General features: G+C 44.0%; 3 protein-coding genes across 5 annotated transcripts in view; 2 read left to right on the top strand and 1 right to left on the bottom strand.

The window, feature by feature from the left end:
- LOC115344512 (WT1 associated protein) overlaps positions 1–6,237 on the bottom strand; it is a 29,874-nt gene extending 23,637 nt beyond the window's left edge. Inside the window, exons 1-3 of one of the 2 annotated variants that reach the window (XM_041125044.1) lie at positions 5,974–6,237; positions 1,949–1,986; positions 1,811–1,866 (exon numbers count right to left, since the gene is read on the bottom strand). In XM_041125044.1, coding sequence (XP_040980978.1) covers positions 1,811–1,866; positions 1,949–1,978 — 86 coding nt within the window. In that variant the 5' untranslated portion in view covers positions 1,979–1,986; positions 5,974–6,237. The remainder of the gene's footprint in view (positions 1–1,810; positions 1,867–1,948; positions 1,987–5,973) is intronic. The other variant, XM_030021940.2, reaches the window with a different exon arrangement.
- Positions 6,238–6,241: 4 nt separating this feature from the next.
- On the top strand, positions 6,242–10,038 carry LOC121233460. Of its 2 annotated transcripts, XM_041125046.1 has the most exons (3): positions 6,242–7,437; positions 9,484–9,716; positions 10,029–10,038. In XM_041125046.1, the coding sequence occupies exon 1, from the start codon at positions 6,254–6,256 to the stop codon at positions 6,950–6,952; it is 699 nt and encodes a 232-aa protein (XP_040980980.1). In that variant the 5' UTR covers positions 6,242–6,253; the 3' UTR covers positions 6,953–7,437; positions 9,484–9,716; positions 10,029–10,038. The 2 variants fall into 2 exon arrangements, with proteins under 2 accessions (XP_040980980.1, XP_040980979.1); XM_041125045.1 differs by lacking the exon at positions 10,029–10,038 and having other exon boundaries at positions 9,484–9,849.
- A 4,404-nt stretch (positions 10,039–14,442) lies between these two features.
- Positions 14,443–22,910, top strand: ACAT2 (acetyl-CoA acetyltransferase 2). The gene is made up of 9 exons (XM_030021233.2): positions 14,443–14,582; positions 14,663–14,797; positions 16,062–16,243; positions 17,121–17,238; positions 18,013–18,156; positions 19,230–19,352; positions 20,078–20,232; positions 21,946–22,056; positions 22,665–22,910. Exons 1-9 carry the CDS (start codon positions 14,534–14,536, stop codon positions 22,830–22,832), a joined length of 1,185 nt encoding a protein of 394 aa, XP_029877093.1. The 5' UTR covers positions 14,443–14,533; the 3' UTR covers positions 22,833–22,910.
- Positions 22,911–22,916: the final 6 nt, after the last annotated feature.

Below are 22,916 nucleotides of genomic sequence, written 5' to 3'. Positions count from 1 at the left end.
CCCACCAAAACATGGACCCCAAAAAAAAACGCATTCCAAATCCTAATTTAAGACAATCCAGTAGTGGCCAACACATGCTTTTCTAAGTTTGAAAGTAGTAGAGATGCCTTTGATTAAAACATGATATACCTATTATAGTGTTGTATTTTATTCCAAAATACAAACAAAGCCAGCAGTTAGTGTAGTAACTGCTAGTTTTATGTGAAATCACAATTAAAGGTGAACTTACTGTAAATCCATTAAATATGCACCCCATTCAAACAAAAAACAACAGTGTTCGTAGGACTGCGTAAGGCAAACATAAAATGGACATGGCCAGAATGGCATTTAAGTTTCCACTTCTGGGTATAATGGACAATTATTCCCCTTAAATCAACCTTTTCGCCACTTTGAGAGCAGAAGTTGCTTTGTCTACACTAAGAAGAAGATTCGATAGCAACACAGCTGTCATTGGCAAATTCCCTCCCATCTCTTCATTAACACAGTTTAGCTGCTGACATACTTTACCTCCTTGAGTGTATTCCATCACATTCCCACTTAAATATATACTGGACATGGATCTCTTCTATGGTAGCAACTAATCATCGCAAGTTACAGAAACTGGTTACAGTTGGAAGCCTTTTTTGTTTTCACACTATCAGTCAGAAAGCAAGTTGCACAAAATCTATGCTTCAATATTTTGACAGGAATTTTCTAGCTGGAAGTAAGGGCACAGCTTTACAGACTTAGGAGTTCACTCTTCCCAGGGATAATCTTGAGTACAGAAGCTTTCATAAGAAGGTTCACAAGGCCTAAAGCACTTAACATCAAAGAAGCATTTTTTTCCTACTGTTTAAATACATTATCCTTTACTACCCCAAAGAGTAGATACTTGGAGGAAGCCAGAAACCAGTTTTAAACATACGAAGCCAGACTATGTTGACTCCCCTGGAAAGAACTGTCATCTCAGAAGTAGCTGGCAGGATAGTTTGCCCAGAAGAGGGAGTAGCTGCTCATAAACATTAAGTGTTGCACTTGTAGCCTCACATTTCTACACAGTTTAGTCTTTGTTCTATGAAATAGCAGTTTTTAACTTGAGAGACCCCAATAATGCTAGTAACTTACAGTGTACAAAAAGCCAAGAACTAAAGTTTACCAAAATGCACACACAAACTACTCCAGCAGATAAACAGATGACCCACATATGCCTAGTTTAGTTAGCTCCTTTTTTACAAATCAGGAAATTCAGGTATACAGAGACAAGTGGCTTGTGTCCGTTTCTTTCAGCAGGTGGTCTGCGTGACAGGATTGCCTATTATTTTTTCTGTGGTGACACTAAGCTTTCTAAAAGGTGAAAAAGATGGCCAGGCTCTTCTTTATGCAAGTTCTAGGAGATGAAAACTTCATTTTAACATTTTACTGTTAATATCTGAACTTGCTGAGAAGACGACTGCACAGACTAAGAAAACCTAAAACTTATTGCAGGAGCAAGGAGTTGACATTTTTCTCATGTTTAAAAATAACTTGCCATCTAGCAAGGAACGTAAGCAACCGTATCTTCTAAAGTTACAAGTGAAGAAAAAAAATTCCTACTCAGGTATTACAAAATATCGTTCAGGATTTTATCTCTTTGGAAAAAGCATTTTTTCCCCCAAACTATACATAAAAATATTTCAGACAAGATTAGAACTTTACAAAAGAGACATACCATGAAAAGGATAAAACAGTTTTTCAGAACAAGGATGCAAAAAGCAATGGAAGAGAGAGGTCACACATCTTCCATTAAAAGTTCACCAAAATGCTGAAATGAAAAAACTGCGTTTTACTTTACCTTAGGATGAGCTCGTCTCTAGGTAAAACCTTAAAATCTGCTTCACTAAGGCGAACCTATGGAGCAAAAGGAAAAGCACACTTACCAAGCTGTCATGATTACCCAGGGGGATAATCTCACAAGTATTTTTAAACATACCTTCTTTGGGAGAGGTTCTTCATTCGTCATTGTGAACTCTGAAGGGGCAGAAAAAAAGGAGTTTTATTTAGTGTAGTTACTAGTGTATACAAGATACTGAACAAGTCAGAAACTTGTACTTCTAGCCTTTTTTTTTTTTTTTTTTTTTTTTTAATTTGCAGTATTACACTACTGAAATACTGGCTCCACACGATGCAGAGCCAGAGTACAAAACACTATGACAAGTTTGTTGCTGTAATCTAGATATAAAGCTAACAGACATTTTTTCTAAAAGTTCACAAAACTTCCTTTAGATGTCTAAAAAGCCTAACAGTAATCAATTCTTCCTATTTAACTACGCAAAACCACCCAACTTTGTCCATATACATTTAGATCAAACTGCTATTTCCTATGTGCCTGCATCTATTTAACATTGTATTTTATGAGGCAGAGGCTAATCAGGGTCTGAGGAAAGCAATCTATACTACTACTTTGGTATCTCTTTGGAAAAAATGTTGGTCATTTGTGAACATTACCACTAATGTTTGGGTTATGTCAAAATAACATGTTCTTCCGAGTACTAATTCTCTTACTTTTAAGATTCAGATACACAGGAAGTATTAAACAGTTATTTTAAAACGCTTATGAACATTTTTAAGAGAAGATGTCAAATAGATGGCTTGGATACACCATCAAATTCAATTCCTCTTGTGTGCATTTGGCATAATAGGATTGCATTGTGCTAGGTTAAATATTCATACTTCCTTGAATTACAGGACATGCTTCCTTACCTCAAAAGGATAATACATAGTATTTCCTGCAACTATGATTATATCAAAAATATCGAGTCCGCAAAGATTATAAGTATACAAGTAATGAATGCAAGGTTTGCTAGAGGAATGCATCTTTGCAACATGCTTTCCAAGAGAAAAGTTGCATATAATGTACGATTTATGTAAGATATATAAGATATATATATATATAAGATTCAACAAGCCTGTAAAACTGCTGCGATGCACATATACCAGGGAAAGGATGTGTCAGCTCCTTGGCCGTGAACGTTTAGCTTCACAAAAACAATGCTCTTAAGTAGTTAAAAAAAATATTTTATTTTCTCAAAAAGACTTTCACAGACTACCTTAGGTATTTTCACTATGACACCCAATGAACTAATTTAATTTTTCCAAATCCTACGACAAAGAAATCCTAAAATTGTTTGTCAGTAAGACAAACAAATACACACCAAATGAAGTAGAGCCTCTTCAGTCTACACTAACCATTGACAAATACACTTTACCGAACAAGGCCCTGGTTAAAAAATAAAAATAACAAAAAAACCAACTACCCAAAAAACCCTACCAAAAAAACACCACCCAAGTACAGTGCACAGATGAAACAAATTCTAAGTCATAAAATAAAAACTGACATTAGAACCCACAGAAAGGTTTCCAAAAACATTCAGTAGAAGCATCTCACTGATGAACAGCAGCTTCCTGTTCCTAGTCTTAGCAACACAGAGGCACTTAAGTGCTTCCCTAGCCTGAGTCCCCCCCACCCCCACCACCTTCCCTCTCACACACAAGAAGTTACTCAAGCATTTTGCTTTAACTTCTGGATGCATCTCCTTATTTGAGACTGTTATACTGAAAACATACCTTAAATATATTCAAGCAAAGAGGCTATCAATACAAACTGCTGGTGCCCAACTCAGTCATCCAAAATAACACAGAATAACTTGAGATCACAGGGGGAGTGCTTATGACGCCTGTATTTAGGTTGCCTACCTCTCTCGCTATAGTTTTCCTAAAGATTTTTAGAATCTTTTAACTCCTTCAGTGTTTGGAAGTAAGTCTTGAAGATCTCAGCAAGATTTAAGTCCTTGACGGACAGAAACACGCTTTTCAGACATCCCACAGAACTACAGCTAACACTGATTAAACTGTGCACAGAAGATGTTATTTGTGTGTTCCTCAGAAAAGTACCAGAAGCATACAAATACCAAAAAAGGTGAGTTTCCCCAAAGATTTGGCTTGTGAACCCTGCAGCAGCATAAAACAATGACAAACACTTAATTGCTGCCACAATCATGACTGAAAGAAATCAAAGGCTGATGCTCCATCTAAGGGTAGTCTACCTCTTATCGTCTGACTTTGTGCAAGGTTCCAGCACCCAGTTCTCTACAGCACCACCAAACCTACCTAACTCTAACCTACCTCTACACCCAGCACACCACCATTTACAAAGCCATCTCCTCCTTTCAGACAAGAGCACAAAAGTGCTGAAGACTGAGGTTACAGGCCAGTGCATTACAGAAGTTACTGTTATAGTAGGTGGCAGTAAGACTTGTAGTGATAAAACTGTACACTAAAAAAAAAAAAACCCGCTAACTAAAAATATTCTACACGTTATTTTAGAAAAGCTAGATAGATCACATCTACAGATAAACACTAGCACTCTTTCTGTATGCGTGAATTTCACCTCACTACTCCCATGCAACTGCTTTTTTGGCACCTACAGTAACCTACCAAAAGCTTACAAATTTATTACTGCTATGTATTTCTACCATTGTGCTCAGTGTTTTTCAGAAACATTAAGAGCATCAGTTGTCACTGTGATTTGCTTTAGGTTTCTGTTCATTAACACATGAATTTGTATGCTACAGGCAATAACATTACAACTGAAATGTTCATCCTTTGAATTTAACACAGTAACTTTCCAAGTACTGTGCAGCAAGAGGTGCTTCTCATCATTCCACTCTCCTCTAAAAGAGATGATCTCTCTCCTATGCAGATCAGAAATATTTTGCAAGGGCATGATGAAGTGATATTTTCTACAATAGAAAGAATCAACATAAACAACATTCCTGTATAACTGACTAGAATTAACACGATTATATTTTGCAATTTATATGATGAACAACTTAACGGTACTATCCTAACTAGGCACTTTCATGATTTTGGGGAAACGACAGCTGCTATGTGCCACTCCTTCCACGTATCTGCTCCTGGCAACGAGCAATATAAAAACCATATTCCATACTTAAAATAACATTGCCATGATCACTGGAAGAGTTTTTTATGTAATCTCATCATGTTTTAGGCTTTTATGGCACTTTAAACATGAAGAGAGGTGAAACGGGGAAAGTGCATTTTAATTTTTGGAACTCCAGTAGTCTGTATACCTTCTGCTACAATGTTTGGAAAACACAGAATTTAAGGATTAAAGAAACCCTAAGAAACAAAGTAATTAAATAATATCAGGTATGCTGCTTTACTAGTTACACCTGAAGTAACCGCCAGGTATTTTAACGATATGAAAAAGAGTTCCGTGGGGAAAACCCCGGCACAGGCTCCAGGCTCTCGAAATATGAAAAAAAAGCTTCAAAATAACACCCTGACTGGGCAGACCTCACACTCGCCTCAGCAACCGCGGTCTGAAGCCGGGTCCCGCGGCCGCCACCCCCCCTCCCCACACACACTCCCCCGCAGACGGCGAGGCCCCGCCACGCAGCCCCGCCTCCTGCGCGGAGACCCCGCCGGCGGCGGGCCAGGCGCAGCTGCAGGCCGCTGGCCGGCCGGCTCGCCGCAGGCGTTTGACAGACCCCGCGGCTGCTGCTGCCGCCGCCGCCAACCCCCCCCCCCCCCCAAACCCTCCCCCCGCCCCGCCAAGCTCAGGCACTGCCCGCCCCGCCGGGCTGCCCTCGCTCGTCTTCAACAAGAGAGAAACGCGTCTCCCGCGCCCGCGGGGGGCGGGGGGGGCGGCGGCCGTGCCCAGGCGTGGCGGCTGCCGAAGGGTGAGGGAAGAGGATCCCAGCCGAGCAGCCAGGCCGGGCTCGGGGCCTCGCACAAAATGGCTCTAAGTGCTTCCGCTCCTCCCCCCCGCGGGAGGTGAGGGACGGAGCCGCCGCTGCCGGGGTTTGGCGCCCCGGGACCGCGAGGTGCCCGGTCCCTCCCGCCGGCCCCGCTACCTCCCGCGAGGGGGGGGAAGACGGCGGTGCCAGGGGAGGGGGCTCGGCGGCGGGAAGGAGCGCTCGCGCGGCCACTCACCTCCCGCCCGCGGTGCCGAGGCCTCGCTCTCCCAGCACGCTAGTTGCCTGGGCCGCACCCGTCACATCGAGGGCGAAACGCCGCCACCGCTCGCGCCTGCCGCCACCGCTGCGACCGCAACCAGCTCTACGGGGACCGCCGCTCCGGAGCCGGGGACGACGTCGTCGTCGTCGCTGCCGCGCCGCGCGCCCCCCCCCGCCCGGGCTCCCTTTAGCGCGCCGCTCCCGCCCGCTCTTTATTTGCGGATTCTCTGCGCTACAAAATGGCGCCCAAGGAGGAAATGAGCGCCCGGCCGCCCCGCCCACGGGCCGCCCCCCACGTTAGGGGCGGGGGGCTGCGCGCGCAGCCAGCGCGGGGCGGCGGGAGCCGCCGCAGTGGGGCGACGGGCGAGGTACGGCACGGGCACCCCGGCAGCGGGCGGCTCGGCCCCGGCCCGCTTCTGGCTCTGCCCCCGGGGAGCTCGCCCCTCGCCCGCCCCGCCGGCCGGGCGGTGCCGGAGTGCCCCTGCCTGGCCGGTGCGGCGGTTTCCTGGCGTTGTCTGAACGTCGATTTAAAGCCTGTCAAACAGGCAGAGGGGCGGGGCGGGCAGCGAGACGCGGCGCATCCTGGGGCGGGCGGAAGGATACGGGCGCTGCGCGGCTACCTGCCGGCGGGAGCGGGAATCCCTCTGGGGCGGGCGAGCGGGCTGCGCTGCGGCTGCGCCGCCTCCGCCTCGAAACCCGCCGACGGGGAGCCGAGGCGGCGGGAGGGCTCCTGGGAAAGCTGCTTGGCGCCTTGTCGGGAGGCTGACGGAAAAGATGGCATCTTCGGCTGGGAAAACTGCGCGCAGCAGTTAATAGCCTGCAAGATGGGCGCCGGGCTTTTCGACGTGACTTCTGGAGCTTCCTGGCCGTCTGCCAGGCCGGGGAATGAACGTTTGCACTCTGGAGAACCGAGCTCGGCGGTGCCGGCGCAAGTCAGTGCCATCAAACAACCATGAAAGAAAAGGGAGTTAAATTCCACCTGCTTCTGAAGAAATGAAGCTTCAGTTTCACCATTTGGCAATAATAAAGAATAGAGCATAGCGTTTGCCCTTAATTGCAGTCTAGCACTGAGCTGCTACTTTAAAGTCAAATTTATCATCCTTACTATCTGTGATTTCTCAAGCAACGCTATTAGGACAAGTAAATACTTTTCCCCTCTTGCCAGCAAAGTCATAAAGCTTCTGTAGGCTAAGTTAGTCTGTCAGCTGGGTTGCACAGCTGTAATTGATTGTCACTCACTACATCACTGATGAAGATGCTCCAGAAATCTCTCATGACTCTCGCTGGTAGCAGAAATAATACATTCGCTACAGAATAGATTCTGATGTACTTGTCCCCACATCCATATATATATGAATACACAGATTTTTCAGTGAGAACTTGAACGATTTTGAAAACCAAGCCACCCTACAAGTGATTTGACATGGTTACCCATAAAAGGGTAAGGATTGTGTGATTAGTGACCGCGAGGACAGAGGGCTTGAATTAATTCCTTTGAAGACTTAGCTCATTTCTAAACTGAAAAAGATAAGCTTTGATTACTGTTTGGGGTTTCCTGCTCCTGCCTCTGCTTTCCTCCTCCTTGCAGGTATTTGTTTCAAGCATTCAAGATACTAATTAACAGATGAAGCCATCACAGGATATGGCAGCATAGAAGAGGCACTGAAATACCAAAGTAGTCCTTAATATGTACATTAATGTAGCAAATTGACTTGATTTCCCCATGTGCAAATGTAAACATTACAATACTAAAAATGCACATCAGCCAAGCAGGACAACAAATTTAAACTTTTTCCATGTAAAAGATGGCAGAGATATACTGTGCTGCTTCTATTCTGTGTATTTCTATTCTGTATATAAATTACCTAACATTTTCTGTATATCAGTGGCGATTTAAACACAAGATATCCCAATATTTGCCTGGGACTTGGCTATTTTTTGTTATGTTCAGATACTAGGCCTCCCTTATATCTTTTTAATAGTACAGATAAAGGTCTAGCTCAGATACACCGTAAGGTGTGGGACCGTAAACCTTCCACCAGTGCTTGTTGTTTGTGCTCATGAGCATGTAGAAAATATTCCTGCAGTTTTTACCCCCTGTCAGCACTTAGTTATTTTAAATTTATCTTTACATGTGTAGATTATATTTTGGGAAAAGTGCTAGCTGAGCAAGAGGCAGCCAGCCAGAGACATCTAGAGACAAGCAGAATCAGTCTGGAGAGTTTTATATTCTGGCCTGCCTTCCTTCTGTCCCTTCAAATTAACGTGTATTATCAGGCTACACTTAGAATTTTTGTTTGCGAAAATAAGAGCAGCAATTTGTTAACCAGTCCTCTGATACCTTTGGGAAGAGGACATTTAAGTGAAATAGTCTTTTATTCTCTTTGCACTTCACCTAATGCAATGAGAACTAACCTGGGACTTTTTGGTGCTACTGGAATAAACGTGTTGACACCTGCATTGGGTTGTGTTTACAGCATGATAACAGGAGTAAATTTGCTTTTCAAATTATAGGTGCTAGCATAACCCCCAGCAGCATCGTTTGTCCTCAGATGAGAGGACATGTAACGATCTGTCCAAGCACCAACAAAAAAGCAAACTGTCCTGGTTTCAGCTAGAATAGAGTTGATTGTCTTCCTAGTAGCTGGTGCAGTGCTATGTTTTGAGTTCAGTATGAGAAGAGTGTTGATAACACACTGATGTTTTCAGTTGTTGCTAAGTAATGTTTAGTCTAAAGTCAAGGATTTTTCAGCTTCTCACGCCCAGCCAGCGAGAAGGCTGGAAGGACACAAGAAGTTGGGACAGGACACAGCCAGGACAGCTGACCCAAACTGGCCAAAGGAGTATTCCATACCATGTGATGTCATGTCTAGTATATAAACTGGAGGGGCGGGGGGGGGGGATCGCAACTCAGGGACTAACTGGGCATCGATTGGTGGGTGGTGAGCAATCGCACTGTGCATCATTTGTATATTCCAATCCTTTTATTATTACTGCTGTCATTTTATTAGTGTTATCATTATCATTTTTAGTTTCTTCTTTTCTGTTGTATTAAACCGTTCTTATCTCAACCCACGAGTTTTACTTCTTTTCCCAATTTTCTCCCCCATCCCACTGGGGGGGGGGGTGTGTGAGTGAGCAGCTGCGTGGTGTTTAGTTGCTGGCTGGGGTTAAACCATGACACCCTTCTACGTTTGGCTTTGATGGAAAAGTTGATTAAAAAAGAGGAAGAATGTCCTGATGAGACCATCATTTGGCGTTAGAGTAAGGCCCCTGCACTCCTACACCACTGCCCACCCTCCTCCTAGCGCCACTTTCATGCCCAGGGCCTGCTCAGGGGATATTAATGGAAATGGTTCTCATTTTTGTCTTAAATCTGTTCATATTGTGTCTTGTTTTAGGCTCCTTGAATGACAGTGTGTCATTCATTAACTTAATTAACCATTAACTGGAAGGCTTGTAATTGTTCTTACCTGCTCAATTCCAGGTTTCAGGAACTAAAGAAAGGCTAATCAGCTCCTGCAAAGGTTCTTCTTGACTTGTAAGGACATGAGATGGAGGAAGGCAAAACCACAGTACATCTGCTGCTGGAGCAGATAATGAGCTCTTCGGGGGGGGGGGGGGCACTAGCAAAGGCTGCTGTACCCTACAGGTATGGGGGAAAGGTAAAATGTATGGATTGCTGTGTTGTGAAGAAAGTGATACAGAGAAGTCTTTCAGGTAACTACTAGGTAAAGATCTGGGCAGCAAAAAGCCCAAATTTGACATCCATGAACTCTCCTTCTCTTACAGAAGCTTCCTGAATACTAGGCTGCAGGCTTAATGCTTTCTTTATATCCCCTGATAAGATGTTTTTAAGGGTCTTAGTGGAATTATCACATATTTTTCTTCCATTTTTAAAGCAAGAAGTTACTAAACTCCTTCAGAAAGCTCTTATAAGGGCTTCTCTTTTAATTACCAGTAATTTTTACAATTTTACATATTATATGACTCTATGAAAGCATATACAATCAGCAGTATGATAATGTACAGCTCCACAGAGCCAATTTGATTTGCAACTCTTGTCTCCAAATGGCAGCACTTGCGATGCTACTGCACAGCTGTGAATTGGTGTGTGCAACACCATGGTCAGGAATTTTGTTTCTGTTAGGGGCTGACCACAGCGGTGAGTGAACTCCCGAGCCTCTCCTGAAGACATCCCCTGATTGATAATCAGTCAAGATACAATTACAGGCAAATGGTGACTCGAGTTAAATTCAGTTTTGGGTTGCTTGATAAATACTGCAAGCTTGCATTTGAAGTACGGGTGTGCATATAGTTGCTACAGATATAAACCCAGGTATTTACGTTTTTTTAAGCCATAGAAAGGCCAGGATGGTTTTAATAATGCAACGGTTCTTCAGTCTGAGGGGGAAGACAGCATTTTTTATTGAACACTGATTAGATTACGAGCTTTCCCTGACAAAAATAGATTCAAGGAAAACACAGATTGCTCTTAACACAGCCAAGAACATTTTTGCCCATCAGGAATTTGATTTCCAAGGACCCAATCAGTCAGGTTGAAGTTTGAGGTTGAGGAGTTTTAGAAAATGTAAATCTCATCCCTGCTGGGAAAAGTTTGTTCTTTGAGACATACTTTACATGCTGAGCCTACCCATAGACAAGTGAGTGTCAGTCCACTGGAAAGAAAACCTGGAAAAAGAAAGAATTGTCTTTCTAGACCTGAGAAAGGGCCTTAATGTACTAAAGGTGCCCAGCAAGCCTGAGTGCCCTATATATCCTGACATGATGTCACAGTATGTGGACAAAGGGAAAGGCTTCCTCAGATCTTTTCCACTTGAAAAAGGCTCTGGTTTTCAGGAAATTATGCTTGTTGTAGAGCTTACTTGTTTTGGCAGCTGATATTTAATTTTTTTAAGGAGAGAAAGAAAGGGTGACTTTGCTGTCCCTTTGTCAAAGAGCAAAAAGCTGGCTTTTTGCTTAGACCAATCAAAGAACAATTCCTATTCCCTATCAGGAATAAAAATAATCCCAAACACAGACAAAGCACAGAAAACCTGTATCTAAAGGGTGAATGCCTCTTAAATGCTTTCAGATGAGAACTATGGACCCCCAAAGTATCAAGAATTATGAGATGTCTTACATAATTACTGTGGCAAGGTTTGACTCTTCTCTTTGAAGATGCCGGTTTTTATGCACACTGCTGCAAAAGTAGTCACATGTGCTCCATGCTGCTGGCAAAGAATAAAAAACACAAGAGAAACAAGGAAAAACAGGATACTCTTATCAGTATTAGTAACATTTTGGTAACAACACTGATCTCTGTAAAGGTTAAATTTAGAAAACATTTTTTGTAGAAGAGTAAATTAGCGAACACTCAAGCGCTCTAAATTTTAGCCTATTTCTAATAAAACTGAGCCACTATTACCAAATGAAAATGCCAGAATCTGCACTTTGAGTATTTCACATAAGGCATGAGTCCATTTCATTGTGTTCATAGAAAGGTAATAAATAAACTTTGCGCAACATAGCCTTAGCCTTTTACTGATAGCAAGTAAGCTGTCTGTTCTGAATTGACGTCCTAATTTTTACTGACTTACTTAATTTCCCAGAGCTTAGATTTCCAAGAAGTGGTAAAATGTACCAGCACAGGGCAGTAGTTTGCTGTTGAGTATTATGCTGCTCATTGACTACACTGAATTTAAAAGCACAGCTGCCTAGTCACATTCAATAGGGTTTTTTTCTACATTTAAATAACTTTGATCTGTACCATACATGTTTCATAATTATTTGCCTTTGTGCAATTGCTAAGTTATTTTGTTCCTTTACATGTCCCTTTTATCCATTTGGATCTCAATCCTGGACATTGTCCAAAGAGAGTTAAATAGGATACTGCAAGTCTGATAAAGATAGCAAGATAAAACTCATTCATCTCTGTCATTCAGGGTGGCCCAACATTGCAGCCTGGTCCGTCACTCGTGTTGGGTTGCAAAACAGTCCCGCTGTTTGGGGCTGAGAGCAAAGGTGCAGCAGGTCGGCTCGTTGGGGTGACCTGGCCTGAAGTCCCTAGGGGTGCTTCACATTCACACTCTTTCTTGTCTGTTAGTGGATTAAAGGTGAAGTGTGGGGAGGGAAGGGGCTGAAGCCTCACTTTATGTTCTATTCAGTATTTATGGTGACTTTTGTAAAGTTTTAAATAGAAGGGCATCTGGTCCGTAAGCCTTACTTCAGGTGTAGTGTCATTATTGGACTTTGCATACCTGCTAACATTTAGTGTTAATCTGAGGTCATCTTACATTATTGATTCTGTATCTGCCTTGATGACCTTAAGTTGTAATCAGTCAAACGTTACATTAAGAATGACGTATTGGTATAGGGTACAGTTGATAAACTAGGTTACTTGGTGCTGCCCTCATACGTCTATATCACTCATTCTCTACTGAATTTTGAAAAGGTGCAGGGACTACATTCAGTCATATCAGGTTGCTCAGGAACTGTACAACATTTTTCTAAAACAATCACTCTGTATTTCTTAAAATCATATATTCCTGAGTTTTGCTTGTATGGTAGACCTACTAATTACTTACTGATGAGTCTTTTGAAAAGACACCAACCATGTTTTTCCCATCCAGATTTAATCTGAGGTTTTTGTTAGTGTTATCAGCTGCCCTGAGTGCACAGCATCATTAAAGAAAAGCTGTAGTGCATGCTTGTTGCCAATTAATGCATCCTTAGGAGACTGGTAGATCAGTCCACCCGAGCATTTGGCTGCCCATGGGATTTTCCAGAGGTTCCCTTTCCTGAAGATACCTGAGGGGATTCTTCTCTTGCTAAAAGCTGGAAACCCGAAAGTAACTGAAGAAATCTTATGGCACATGGTTCCCTCCTTTGGCCTTATCCTTCAGTCAGACTGAAATATCTGAAAGGAGAAACCTATTCCAAGTGCTGGAGTTACTCTGACCAGCGTGGTTTAACAGAGTTATCAGTGAAATCTAGGCGAACAGTCTTGCTTTCTGTAGCTGAAGTGGGTTTTTCTCCTATCTAGTAATGCTGTAGCTTTTTACGGTGTAAAGCAAGAATAGCGACTGACAGGAGCCAGAGGAATCCAACCTGTGTATTGTATTGCTCCTGTTGCTCAGTGTTTCCCCACAGAGGGTTCAGATACATTTTATGCATGCAGATTTAATACCACCAAGTTCAGATTAGCCAACATGCAGAATGTGATCACCAATGTATCGGTGCATAGAAGTCATTTAAGTTTGTCAGTGTTTGCCATCATGTCTTATGTGCTTTTCTAGGACTTAATTTGTCCTTCTTCCACCACCCAAAAGAGATCCTACTAAATTTTACTGCATGGATAAAAAAATGTATCTCCCAACTTCGTTGATACTCTAGCTAAGGTAGGAGTGACAGCACATTTTCTAACCATCTTATTGGCCTTCAGTTGCAACTTCAATGCGGTGCTTTGGCTGGCGCTTCTGTTTGTTAGGCTGAGTATCTGTTCTGGAGACAAGTTAGTACAGGACTCGGCACAGGAAGGAGTAGGGACTGAAGATCTAGTCTGTGAGATAGAGTGATTTCGCCCCATCAATCCTTTTTTTTTTTCCTGCTGTTACTTTCTTTGACTTACGCTCTTGGTTCCTCCCTTTACTCTGTCCCTTCTTCCTCCAAATACCTTAACATTGTTGCTCCCCACCCCACACCTCTAGGCTTCCCAGCAACACTTCCCCACAGAGAAGCACCTCTGCCTGCCCGCCCTGCTACGGATCGCGGCCATGGCTGCTGCCGCCTCCTCTCCTTCCAGCCTCTGCCTCCCTGGCTGCCGGGAAGCTCCAGCTCGGCCATGCTGCCTTTCCCCTCGCAGCATTCGCCTCCGGCCCGGGAGCAGCCCCCTCCTTGCCTCTTTGTGCGGGTCAGACAGGAACGGCTCTTGGGCCGACGGCACACCACCGCCTATGCTAAAAATTATATATATATATGTTAGGCTTCTGTTAAATTAAAAAAAAAAAAAAAAGTCCACGTTGGCTGTCGGTAGTCTCTGGGCGTCAGTAATGGTTGCCGAGCAGATCAGCGATAGGCAGTTTTGTATAGTTTGATTTAAATCATTATTATTCTGTTGGGTTTTCTTCTGCTCCCGTACATCCGACGAAACGCCACCGTGCAATGAACAAAGGGCCCTTAAAGCCGCCATCTGATAACGGAGCGTTCGATCTGCGCGTTTTATTTTGTAAAAAAGCTAAACCGAGTACGAGCGGGAGCTGGCAGAAGGCGCTGAAGAGACCCCGGGGGAAGGGCCCGAGCGCCCCGCCGGAGGGCCCAGCAGCCCCGGGCGCGGCCGCTCCTCCCGCCCTCACCCCTGCGCTCGCCCCCGCTGCCGGCAGCGGCCCGTCCCGCCCGCCGGCGGGCGAGGGGGCGGGGCCGGCAACACGCGAGGGGCGGCCCCGGCGCCGGCTCCGCTCTCCCTCTGGCTCCGGCCGCGGCCGCCGCTCCCGCTCCTGCTCCTCAGCGCCGGCTCCGCGCCCGCCACCGCTGCCGCCATGAGCGCGGACCCCGTCGTCTTCGTCTCCGCCGCCAGGACGGCCGTCGGTGAGGGGCCGGGCCGGGCCGTGCGGCGGGTGTTCCCGCCGGGGGCCGGTGCTGAGCTCTCTCCCTCTGTGTCCGCCCAGGCTCCTTCAACGGCGGCCTGTCGGCGCTGCCGGCGCACGAGCTGGGGGCCGCCGTCATCCGTGAGGTGCTGCGGCGGGCCGGGCTGGCCGCCGAGGAGGTGTCGGAGGTGATCCTGGGGCAGGTCCTCACGGCAGGTAGGGGGGCGGCGGCGGGGATCCCCCCTTCCCGCGGGCGGGGGGGGGGGGGGGGGCTCTTGCTCTCCACGGCCACATCCCTCCTTAGCTCCCCCGCGGAAAGAGCCCGTGGAGATGGCTCAGGACGCGATTGCTGGCCGTAAAGGGCGCGGCTCGGTGTTCACAAAGGGCTCGAGTGGCGGCGCGGCCGCTTCTCCGTGCGCGGCGGGTGACCAAAGCCGCTGCTGGGCTTTTGGGAAGGATGCGGCGGGGGGATAGTTCGGGGCGGGGGGTTAGATCCCCAGAGCAGCTTAACAGTCTACGTGTGAAGGTCGGTTTCTTCTCTGTGTTACAGCATCCCTTCTTTCGCGTTGGTCGTCTCCTCTCCTAAATTTAACAGCCTAAGCAGCGATAACGCTGAGGTGCGAGGCCTGCATTTGTGTTTATCCGCAAGACCGACCTGCCAGATCTGTGATGCCACTTGCTCCGAGACAAATGTTTTGATTTAAAGGAAATGCGGCTGATAGGGAATTGTTTGTTTTGAATGGTCCCCTGCTTTTGCCAGGGTAATGTTTAACCGGTAGAGTCATAGGGCAGGTTTGTATTTTTAAAGATGGTGGAAGAAAATAAAGGAAATAAATATTTTTGTCTTACTTAAAGCTGATCCAGATATTTTTAGCTCGCTGAATGATGTGCTCTCTTTATCTGTTTCTTTGCATACAAAGAGCTGGCATTACTTTGGCCTGGGGAGATGCAGATGAAGAATGTTTTCTTTGAATATAGCGCTCCTATTCTCTCCCATCAGTATTACAACAAAGAATGGAAGCTTTGGGGACTGTATTTGCATAATTGTGCCTTTGGTTTCTGTAGGAACTCTTAGGGAAAGTTGTCTGCTGGTGATGTACAGAAGATGTCAGAGAAACCCTTCAGCAAGTAGCAATTTAAATGAGCTCTCATTTTATACACATACAACAGGCTAGTGCTAATTTGAAGTTGGTGTTTCATCTGACCTGCCATCAAAAGCAGCGTTGCAGATATGAAACTATCAGTAGCAAGTCCCTGACCTTGCAGGTATTTTATTGATCAACAATATGCGTGAGTGAGGTAACTGAGCTCTTGTTTACAGATTACTGCTGGGAACTTTTCTCACCAACTTCTCTACCAACTGAAAATAGGAGCGAGCACTAAATTTTGGTGGAGTCAGGGTACCTGTTGTGAAAAGTGACAAGGCTGACATTTGTTTTGTTAAGAACAGACAAAGGAAAAATGCTGCCTGTTCCTGCAGGTGCTGGCCAGAACCCTGTCCGGCAGGCGAGTGTTGCTGCGGGAATCCCTTACTCTGTGCCTGCCTGGAGCTGCCAGATGATCTGCGGGTCAGGCTTGAAAGCAGTATGTCTGGCTGCTCAGTCCATACTGACAGGAGACTCCAGCATCGTGGTCGCAGGAGGCATGGAAAGTATGAGCAAGGTAAAGCAAACGATTGCACTCGCATTGCGCTGATGTGCTGGGAGCAAACAGCATTAAGCTGTGTTGAAACCCTATATTTCTAGGCTAACTCTCTGGAGGCAGATTGAAAGAGTAGCTTTAGTTTCTGTACTTGGGAATGAATTTACATGTGCAACAATTTACTTCAGTAGCTTTTTTTTTTTTTTTTTTAAAAAAAAAAGGCCTGATACTCTAGCTACTGAAAAGGCGCCATGCAAACACACACCACACATGGCATTTAGAATTCCATTTTAATTTCCATCTAGCCCTGTTGTGGTGGATAATTTGCTTGTGACAGCTGACAATAGACAGTTTTTTTGTGTTGCAAGAAACCCAAAGAAGGAATAAGTGGAAATGCTATTGTTCACCAAGCAATTTGTGAAAGGAAGCATAGGGCTTTCATTTCAAGGTTTTCAGCCCAAGGTCGTACCGAGGAATAGAGCTGGACTGGTGATCAGATGCCTTACAAGTGAGTGGCCTCTTCTGCCAGGGCTCGCTTGCTGCCTGCGCTGAGAACGATGTTGGTGTTGGCTGGCAGTGGAGTGCAATTGGGAACCACTTAGAGGTGACTGGTAGGATGGGGAACCCACGGCCATACGGCCCCAGGGATGATTGATTCGGCCTGTGGAGAGAAAACACTCGCTGCCTGGTGATCTGCTGCCGGGGAAATGCACAGGCCAGAGACCACACCAGCTGGCAGACTCCAGAGGGAGAGACAGAGCGGGCAGCCAGGGAGACTGCTGGGATTTGGGGTAGCTACCTGCAGCCGCATGGCAGGGGTCTGTCTCTTCAGCTCTCTGGCTGTATTGTGCACTGGAGATATAAAACATCTAACTCCTTTCACAATACCTTCTTGCAGGCACCTCATGTGATTCACATGCGAGCTGGGGTGAAAATGGGAGAGGCTTCCTTGCAGGACACTGTAATCCTTGATGGCCTTACAGATGCATTTTATCAGTATCATATGGGTATAACAGGTAAGTGGTGACAGTCCAGAAAATGAAATGATTAACTGGGAAGGGGGGAAGAATTCACTGACAGGAAATTTCAGAAATCTGAAGTTTCAGATAAGGTGTTTCAAGCTGCCCTTAAGTTGTAGTCATGAAAAAGAAAGAAATCCCTAATATTGAAAGGCATTGAAGGCATTTTCTGCTTTGTTTGTAAAGCTACTGGGTTTTTTTCTGTCTGAGCTAATCTCGATGCATCTCTTTTGCATCTGAGCAATTTATTTAATTTCAGCAAAAATAAGCAAAATAATCCCTGTATGTAACTGAAGCATTCAGCAGCACAGATTTACAGTCGGCAGGAATTGCGTAAAGTGTACTGTGGATACACATGGTTCTGCAACTTCAGATTATTGCATCCTGGATGGGATAGTCAGCCAACTGCTTTTTCAGACCCTGCTTATGAAACAGAGTAACTTCCAAACCATTCCCTCCTCTGAAGTAGCTGTAGAGAGACCTGAGCATAGTAGTCCAGAGAAACAATAAAATAGAAAAGCTTGTCTGCATTTGTATTTAACTTGAGATACCATCTGGGTGGGAGGAGATCCCACACAGAAATTTTTACCTTCCAAAGAAAATACAGTAGAGAATCATGAGCAAACAAAACGAGGAAATCAGAATGAAAACTGTTCAACAAGCTTGGCTGCTTGCTACAGTAAACATTAATGACTACCTTTTTGCTTACAATTTTACAACTTAAAATTTTAGCATTTCCTGATGGCAATTTGCATTTTGTTCCTATTTCAGCCGAAAATGTGGCCAATCAGTGGCAAGTCAGCAGAGGGGAACAAGACCAATTTGCTGTACAGTCACAAAACAGGGCAGAGGCAGCACAGAAAGCTGGCTATTTTACAAAAGAAATTGTTCCTGTTCTTGTACCTTCTAAAAAAGGTAGGTGCGAATGGATAATGATTTTACAGAAAAAAACCCTGTTTTCTACTATGTCTCCTATAAGCAGTGGATGGTTTCCCACTTACACAGCCTTTTCTGTAAGCTGTTCTGTAAGTGTGTAGCCTTTTGCTCTCTTTTTCACCTTTCAGTGGTTATTTTTTAGATAAGAGAGAAGCAACGCAAATGTGGAATATCTAAATGTAGCTCTCTGCAAATACTACTACTATGTTTTATTGGAGATGCAATTACTACCCAGGCAAACTGCTGACTTAACCTAGGCTTGGATGAGGTACAAAAATCAGTATTTTTCATTTCGTTAGAGTCCTGCTGCACCAAACTTAAAACAGTCACGTTGATCTGGCAAACCTTGCCACCTAGTAAAATACACAGAGACAATAATTAGGGTTACTAGTTAATTAACTAGGTCAAGTTACATATATTAGGTATGCTTCTCTGTAGGTCTGTTAGGGATATAAACAGACCTATTATGGTGCTTGAGCCAAAGGTCTGTTTCTAGAGCAGGGGAATTCCCCCAGCTGCTTGTGAGGTGGATGCAAAAACTGAATTTTCCAAACAGAAATCAAGAATCAGTTGTTCAACATTTACATTGAATAGACCCTGTGGGAAAAGTTCTGGCATTAGGCTGGTTACAAACGAATGAAGGGCTTTCCTGGTACCAGTTTAGATAATAATAATTAATGACACTTGACTACTCTTTGTGACAAGATTCCTACAAGTATCTTTTGGGAGATAGCCTTCTGCTTGGAAGAGAAGCTACTGGCTTAGGAACAGCAAGAATACGATCTGCTTTTGTACAACTAGACAGTATTTTAGTTGTTAGTGTTTGTCTCAGAAAACCCAGAGCTGTCTGTCCTGCTAGAAGCAGCTGGAGGGTTAGAGCAATTGGTTAAACTGCACTGAGTCAGAAGGTATCTCCGACACAAGGATGGCTTTTTGGTTAAAAGGAATATGGCATATATTCCCGATCAGCCTGTTGTTTGTGGTGGCTTTCTGTTCGAGACATGTGTCCGTGTGATTGGACCCTCCTGCAAGTATAACGCTCTGTTTTGCAGGTCCTATAGAAGTTAAAACGGATGAACACCCTCGACATGGGAGCAACTTGGAAACAATGGCAAAGTTAAAGCCCTGTTTCCTGACAGATGGAACTGGGACGGTAACAGCAGCTAATGCTTCAGGTTGGTCCATCTGGCTAAAACCAAAATGGAAAACAGTAGCTGCTTGTGGCTCAAGGCAGGGTCTCTGCGAGGGGTTAGGCTGCTGTGTGGTTACTGCTGAATATATCTTGCAGGAAATGGCAATGTGTTTGACAACGTAGATAGAACTTGAATATAACTGTGGTGGAGGAATTCTTTAACAATGAGTTGTCTTTTGCTTGCTTTCTATGAAGCAATACAAGTGTTTGGACAACAGCAGCAATATTTGGTAGGCTGAAACAAATAGAAACTACATCCTCTGTTTCTAAAACTAGCTGTCTAGTGGTTTCTAATACTGCAGGTCTGGACAAAGGAAAACTTAACAATTCACATTTGAAAAATGTTAGTCCTGTGGGACTAAGTCTTCTGCCTCAGGCAGCTTTGAAACTTCTTCCTTGGTCCTTATGCTGCCTCTTCCAAAGTCTACCTAATAAATCTGATGTGGTCCTTTTTCACATTTGCCTCAATTCTTACACCTGTTGGTTTCCAAAGAGAAATCACAAACGTCACATTTACGGCAGTATAGATATGTTACCGATTTTAAGTGTTTGTGTCAGAGGTCAGACTTGGCTGATCTGAACAATACTTAGCTAAACCAATAAAAGATTTGCGATTTTTGTTTTGTCTAGGATGTGAACAAGCAGGAAAAGGTGGTACAGTAAAAGCCATAAACCCAAACAAATGCATACAAGTTTGTCATTCCACAGGTATAAATGATGGAGCTGCAGCTGTAATTCTAATGAAGAAATCGGAAGCTGCTAGGAGAGGTCTTATGCCTTTGGCTCGGATTGTATCTTGGGCTCAGACAGGCATTGATCCATCTATAATGGGAGTAGGGCCCATTTCAGCAATAAAGCAAGCTGTAAGTAATTATCTATGTATCTATTATTTAAAAACTCTTGCTTGTAATTACTTTTCATTTCCTGGCCATGAGTTGTTTTTTCTATATTCTAAGGAAAATTCAGTAGAAAAAATAAACTAAGTGAAAACAAGACTTAAAATAGCGGAGCGAAAGTAAGATTAAGGGTTCTAGCGCTACCAGGCTAGTGCTTACTCACTGGAAAAAAAATAAATAAATGTATAGGTCTATGAATAGAGTTCAGAGCATAAACTAGGCGGGTTTGTGAAAGGCCACCTAGATAATCTGTGAGGCTAAAGATCAAGTCTCATGGATGTGTATGCTAACCTAATTTGGGGATGATTTGGTCCTGCCGTGATACGGTTCTGATGCTGTCTGGCTGGATTAATTTTCAGATCACTGCCTGGTTGTATTTGCAATAGTACAACACTGAGAGAAGGGTCAGTGAGTGCCTCTGCCTTAGCAAATGCGATGGTGCCCTTTGTGTTTTAGTTTGCCCTGTGAAAGGGTTGGAGCACGCAAATTGGACTCCTTTCAGATGAAACTAAACAAGAAGGTACACTCCAGAACCACATCTAACGTGCTCAGACCATTATTGCACCCACTGATGCGCTCTGTGTTCAGTCCACAGGACAAGGGTCTCAAATAAAATGCCCCACGTGAGCAGCCCCTATGGCACCACACTGCTTGCTAATATAGACGTAGCCCAGGGCAACCCCAGCTGATTATATTAAAACAGCTATGAAACTGAGCATGAAAAGAGCTCTTGTACAGCTGATAAGGATAGATTTGCTTTTAGTATTACTTCTTAGTTTTATTTATACTGTGAAGGCCTTATTTTGTTCATCTCTGAAATGTTCTGGCAACGTAGAAGCCTAACTTGAACTCGCCCAACCTCTGTGGCTTTTCATGAGAAAAACTGTAATGCTGAAGCTTTTTCTTACCAGATCTCAAACTGTTCTTTTACATCAAGAATGCTATAAACTTATACGTAATATACAGTTTTAGTTTAACTTGTAGAACAGACAACCTGTATTTAACAGTACCTATAATTTTATAGGTACTTTAAAAAAGGGCACACTACTTCATGATGTAAACTTTGTGTGTTATCAAACACTTCACACCCTCCATGTATTATCAGTATATCTCTTCAGAATTTCATAGTAGCACTTTACAGTGAAAGAATGACTAGGCCATGCGTTTTAGTGTTACAACAACACAGTAAATCTTGAAGACTTTTCCCAGAAGGTGAATGTTTCCATACTGTCCCTACGGGACAAACTACACTTGACACCCATCACTAATGGTCATTTCACTATTTCCTGTGTAAAAATCTGATGGAACCAGACTTACGTCCTGAAAAACTTGTTCTTATATCTGTTAAAACCTACTTTTGAAAACAGTGCTTGTTCTATTAAAGGCACTACATACAGTTTGATTCCCACAATTGCAGCACCACTATGTATGTAAAATGAATCAACATTTTTTAAGAGCAGCCAGCATTTTATAGCACACTGTACTGACTTCTGCCAACATTGAAATCTTGTCTGTTGTCTTCAAGAATTCTGTCATCAACCCTGGCTATAAAAAATGTGTTTCCTTCAACTTGTTAGAAGTGGTGGCTTCAAATCACCAAATTTGTTTTACAAAAAGCTTCCTCTGGTGCTGAGGAAGACCTAAAAGGTAATAAAGCCTCTATGTATTTTGTTTTCTCAGATTGACAAAGCCAGCTGGACTCTGGAACAAGTTGACCTGTTTGAAATTAATGAAGCCTTTGCATCGCTGTCTGTTGCAATAGCAAAAGAACTGAAAGTAAATCCAGAAAAGGTAACAAGTATGTTTGAGGCCATAATTAGTTTGCCTCCTGTAATTTGAAGTTGTTCCATTCTGTGTATCTGGATTGTATTCCAAAGAGGCGAGGAGGGTCCTCTTGCAATTGCTTTGCCATATGCAAAAAGGATGGGAATGCCAGTAGGCATTTCTCTACGCTACTCTGCTGTAGCCTGGCTTTGCTGGCAGGCACATCCTTTCCTAGCTGAACAGCCTACAACTGTGTTACAGTGCATTTGTATGCAAAGCCAGGTAACTGCCTGAGCACACTTGTAATTAACTTCAGCAGTTGAACTTGCTGCTGGAAGTGTATTTGCCACTGCATCCTTCCAGGGATGGCAAAAGGCGTGGGCATTACCCTCCCCTCCCTAAACACACCTCGATTATCACCTGAATTATCTTCAGAGAGTAAAGATGGGCCCCTTTCAGAAGAAATACTAACAGCTGTTGCATCCATGTCCAATTTCTCCTTGAAATGGTGGTAGCAGTTTCAGGCTTATTCACAATCAAGGACTATATCCAGTGAAGTCATTCACCTTGAAACCAAACTAAGCCAGTTAAATGATTTCTTAACTCAATATTCTGTATTGGCTTTTTTTTTTTAGATTAATATCCAAGGTGGAGCTATTGCTCTTGGCCACCCTCTTGGCGCCTCTGGTTGTCGCATCCTTGTTACTCTTCTACATGCCCTGGAACGAACAGGTGGAAAACGTGGTGTTGCTGCTCTCTGTATTGGAGGAGGAATGGGAATAGCCATGTGCGTCGAGAGATGAATGTTAATGAATGAATGAATAGCAAGTGTTAACTAGCTTTGAAACAGTTTACTAATAAACTTCTAATCAAGGCGCTTACAGCTG

This window comes from Aquila chrysaetos, chromosome 8 (assembly GCF_900496995.4).
Source record: "Aquila chrysaetos chrysaetos chromosome 8, bAquChr1.4, whole genome shotgun sequence".
Taxonomy (NCBI): domain Eukaryota; kingdom Metazoa; phylum Chordata; class Aves; order Accipitriformes; family Accipitridae; genus Aquila; species Aquila chrysaetos.
The sequence above is the reverse complement of the archived record's forward strand: the minus strand, read 5'-3'. Positions and strand labels throughout refer to the sequence as shown.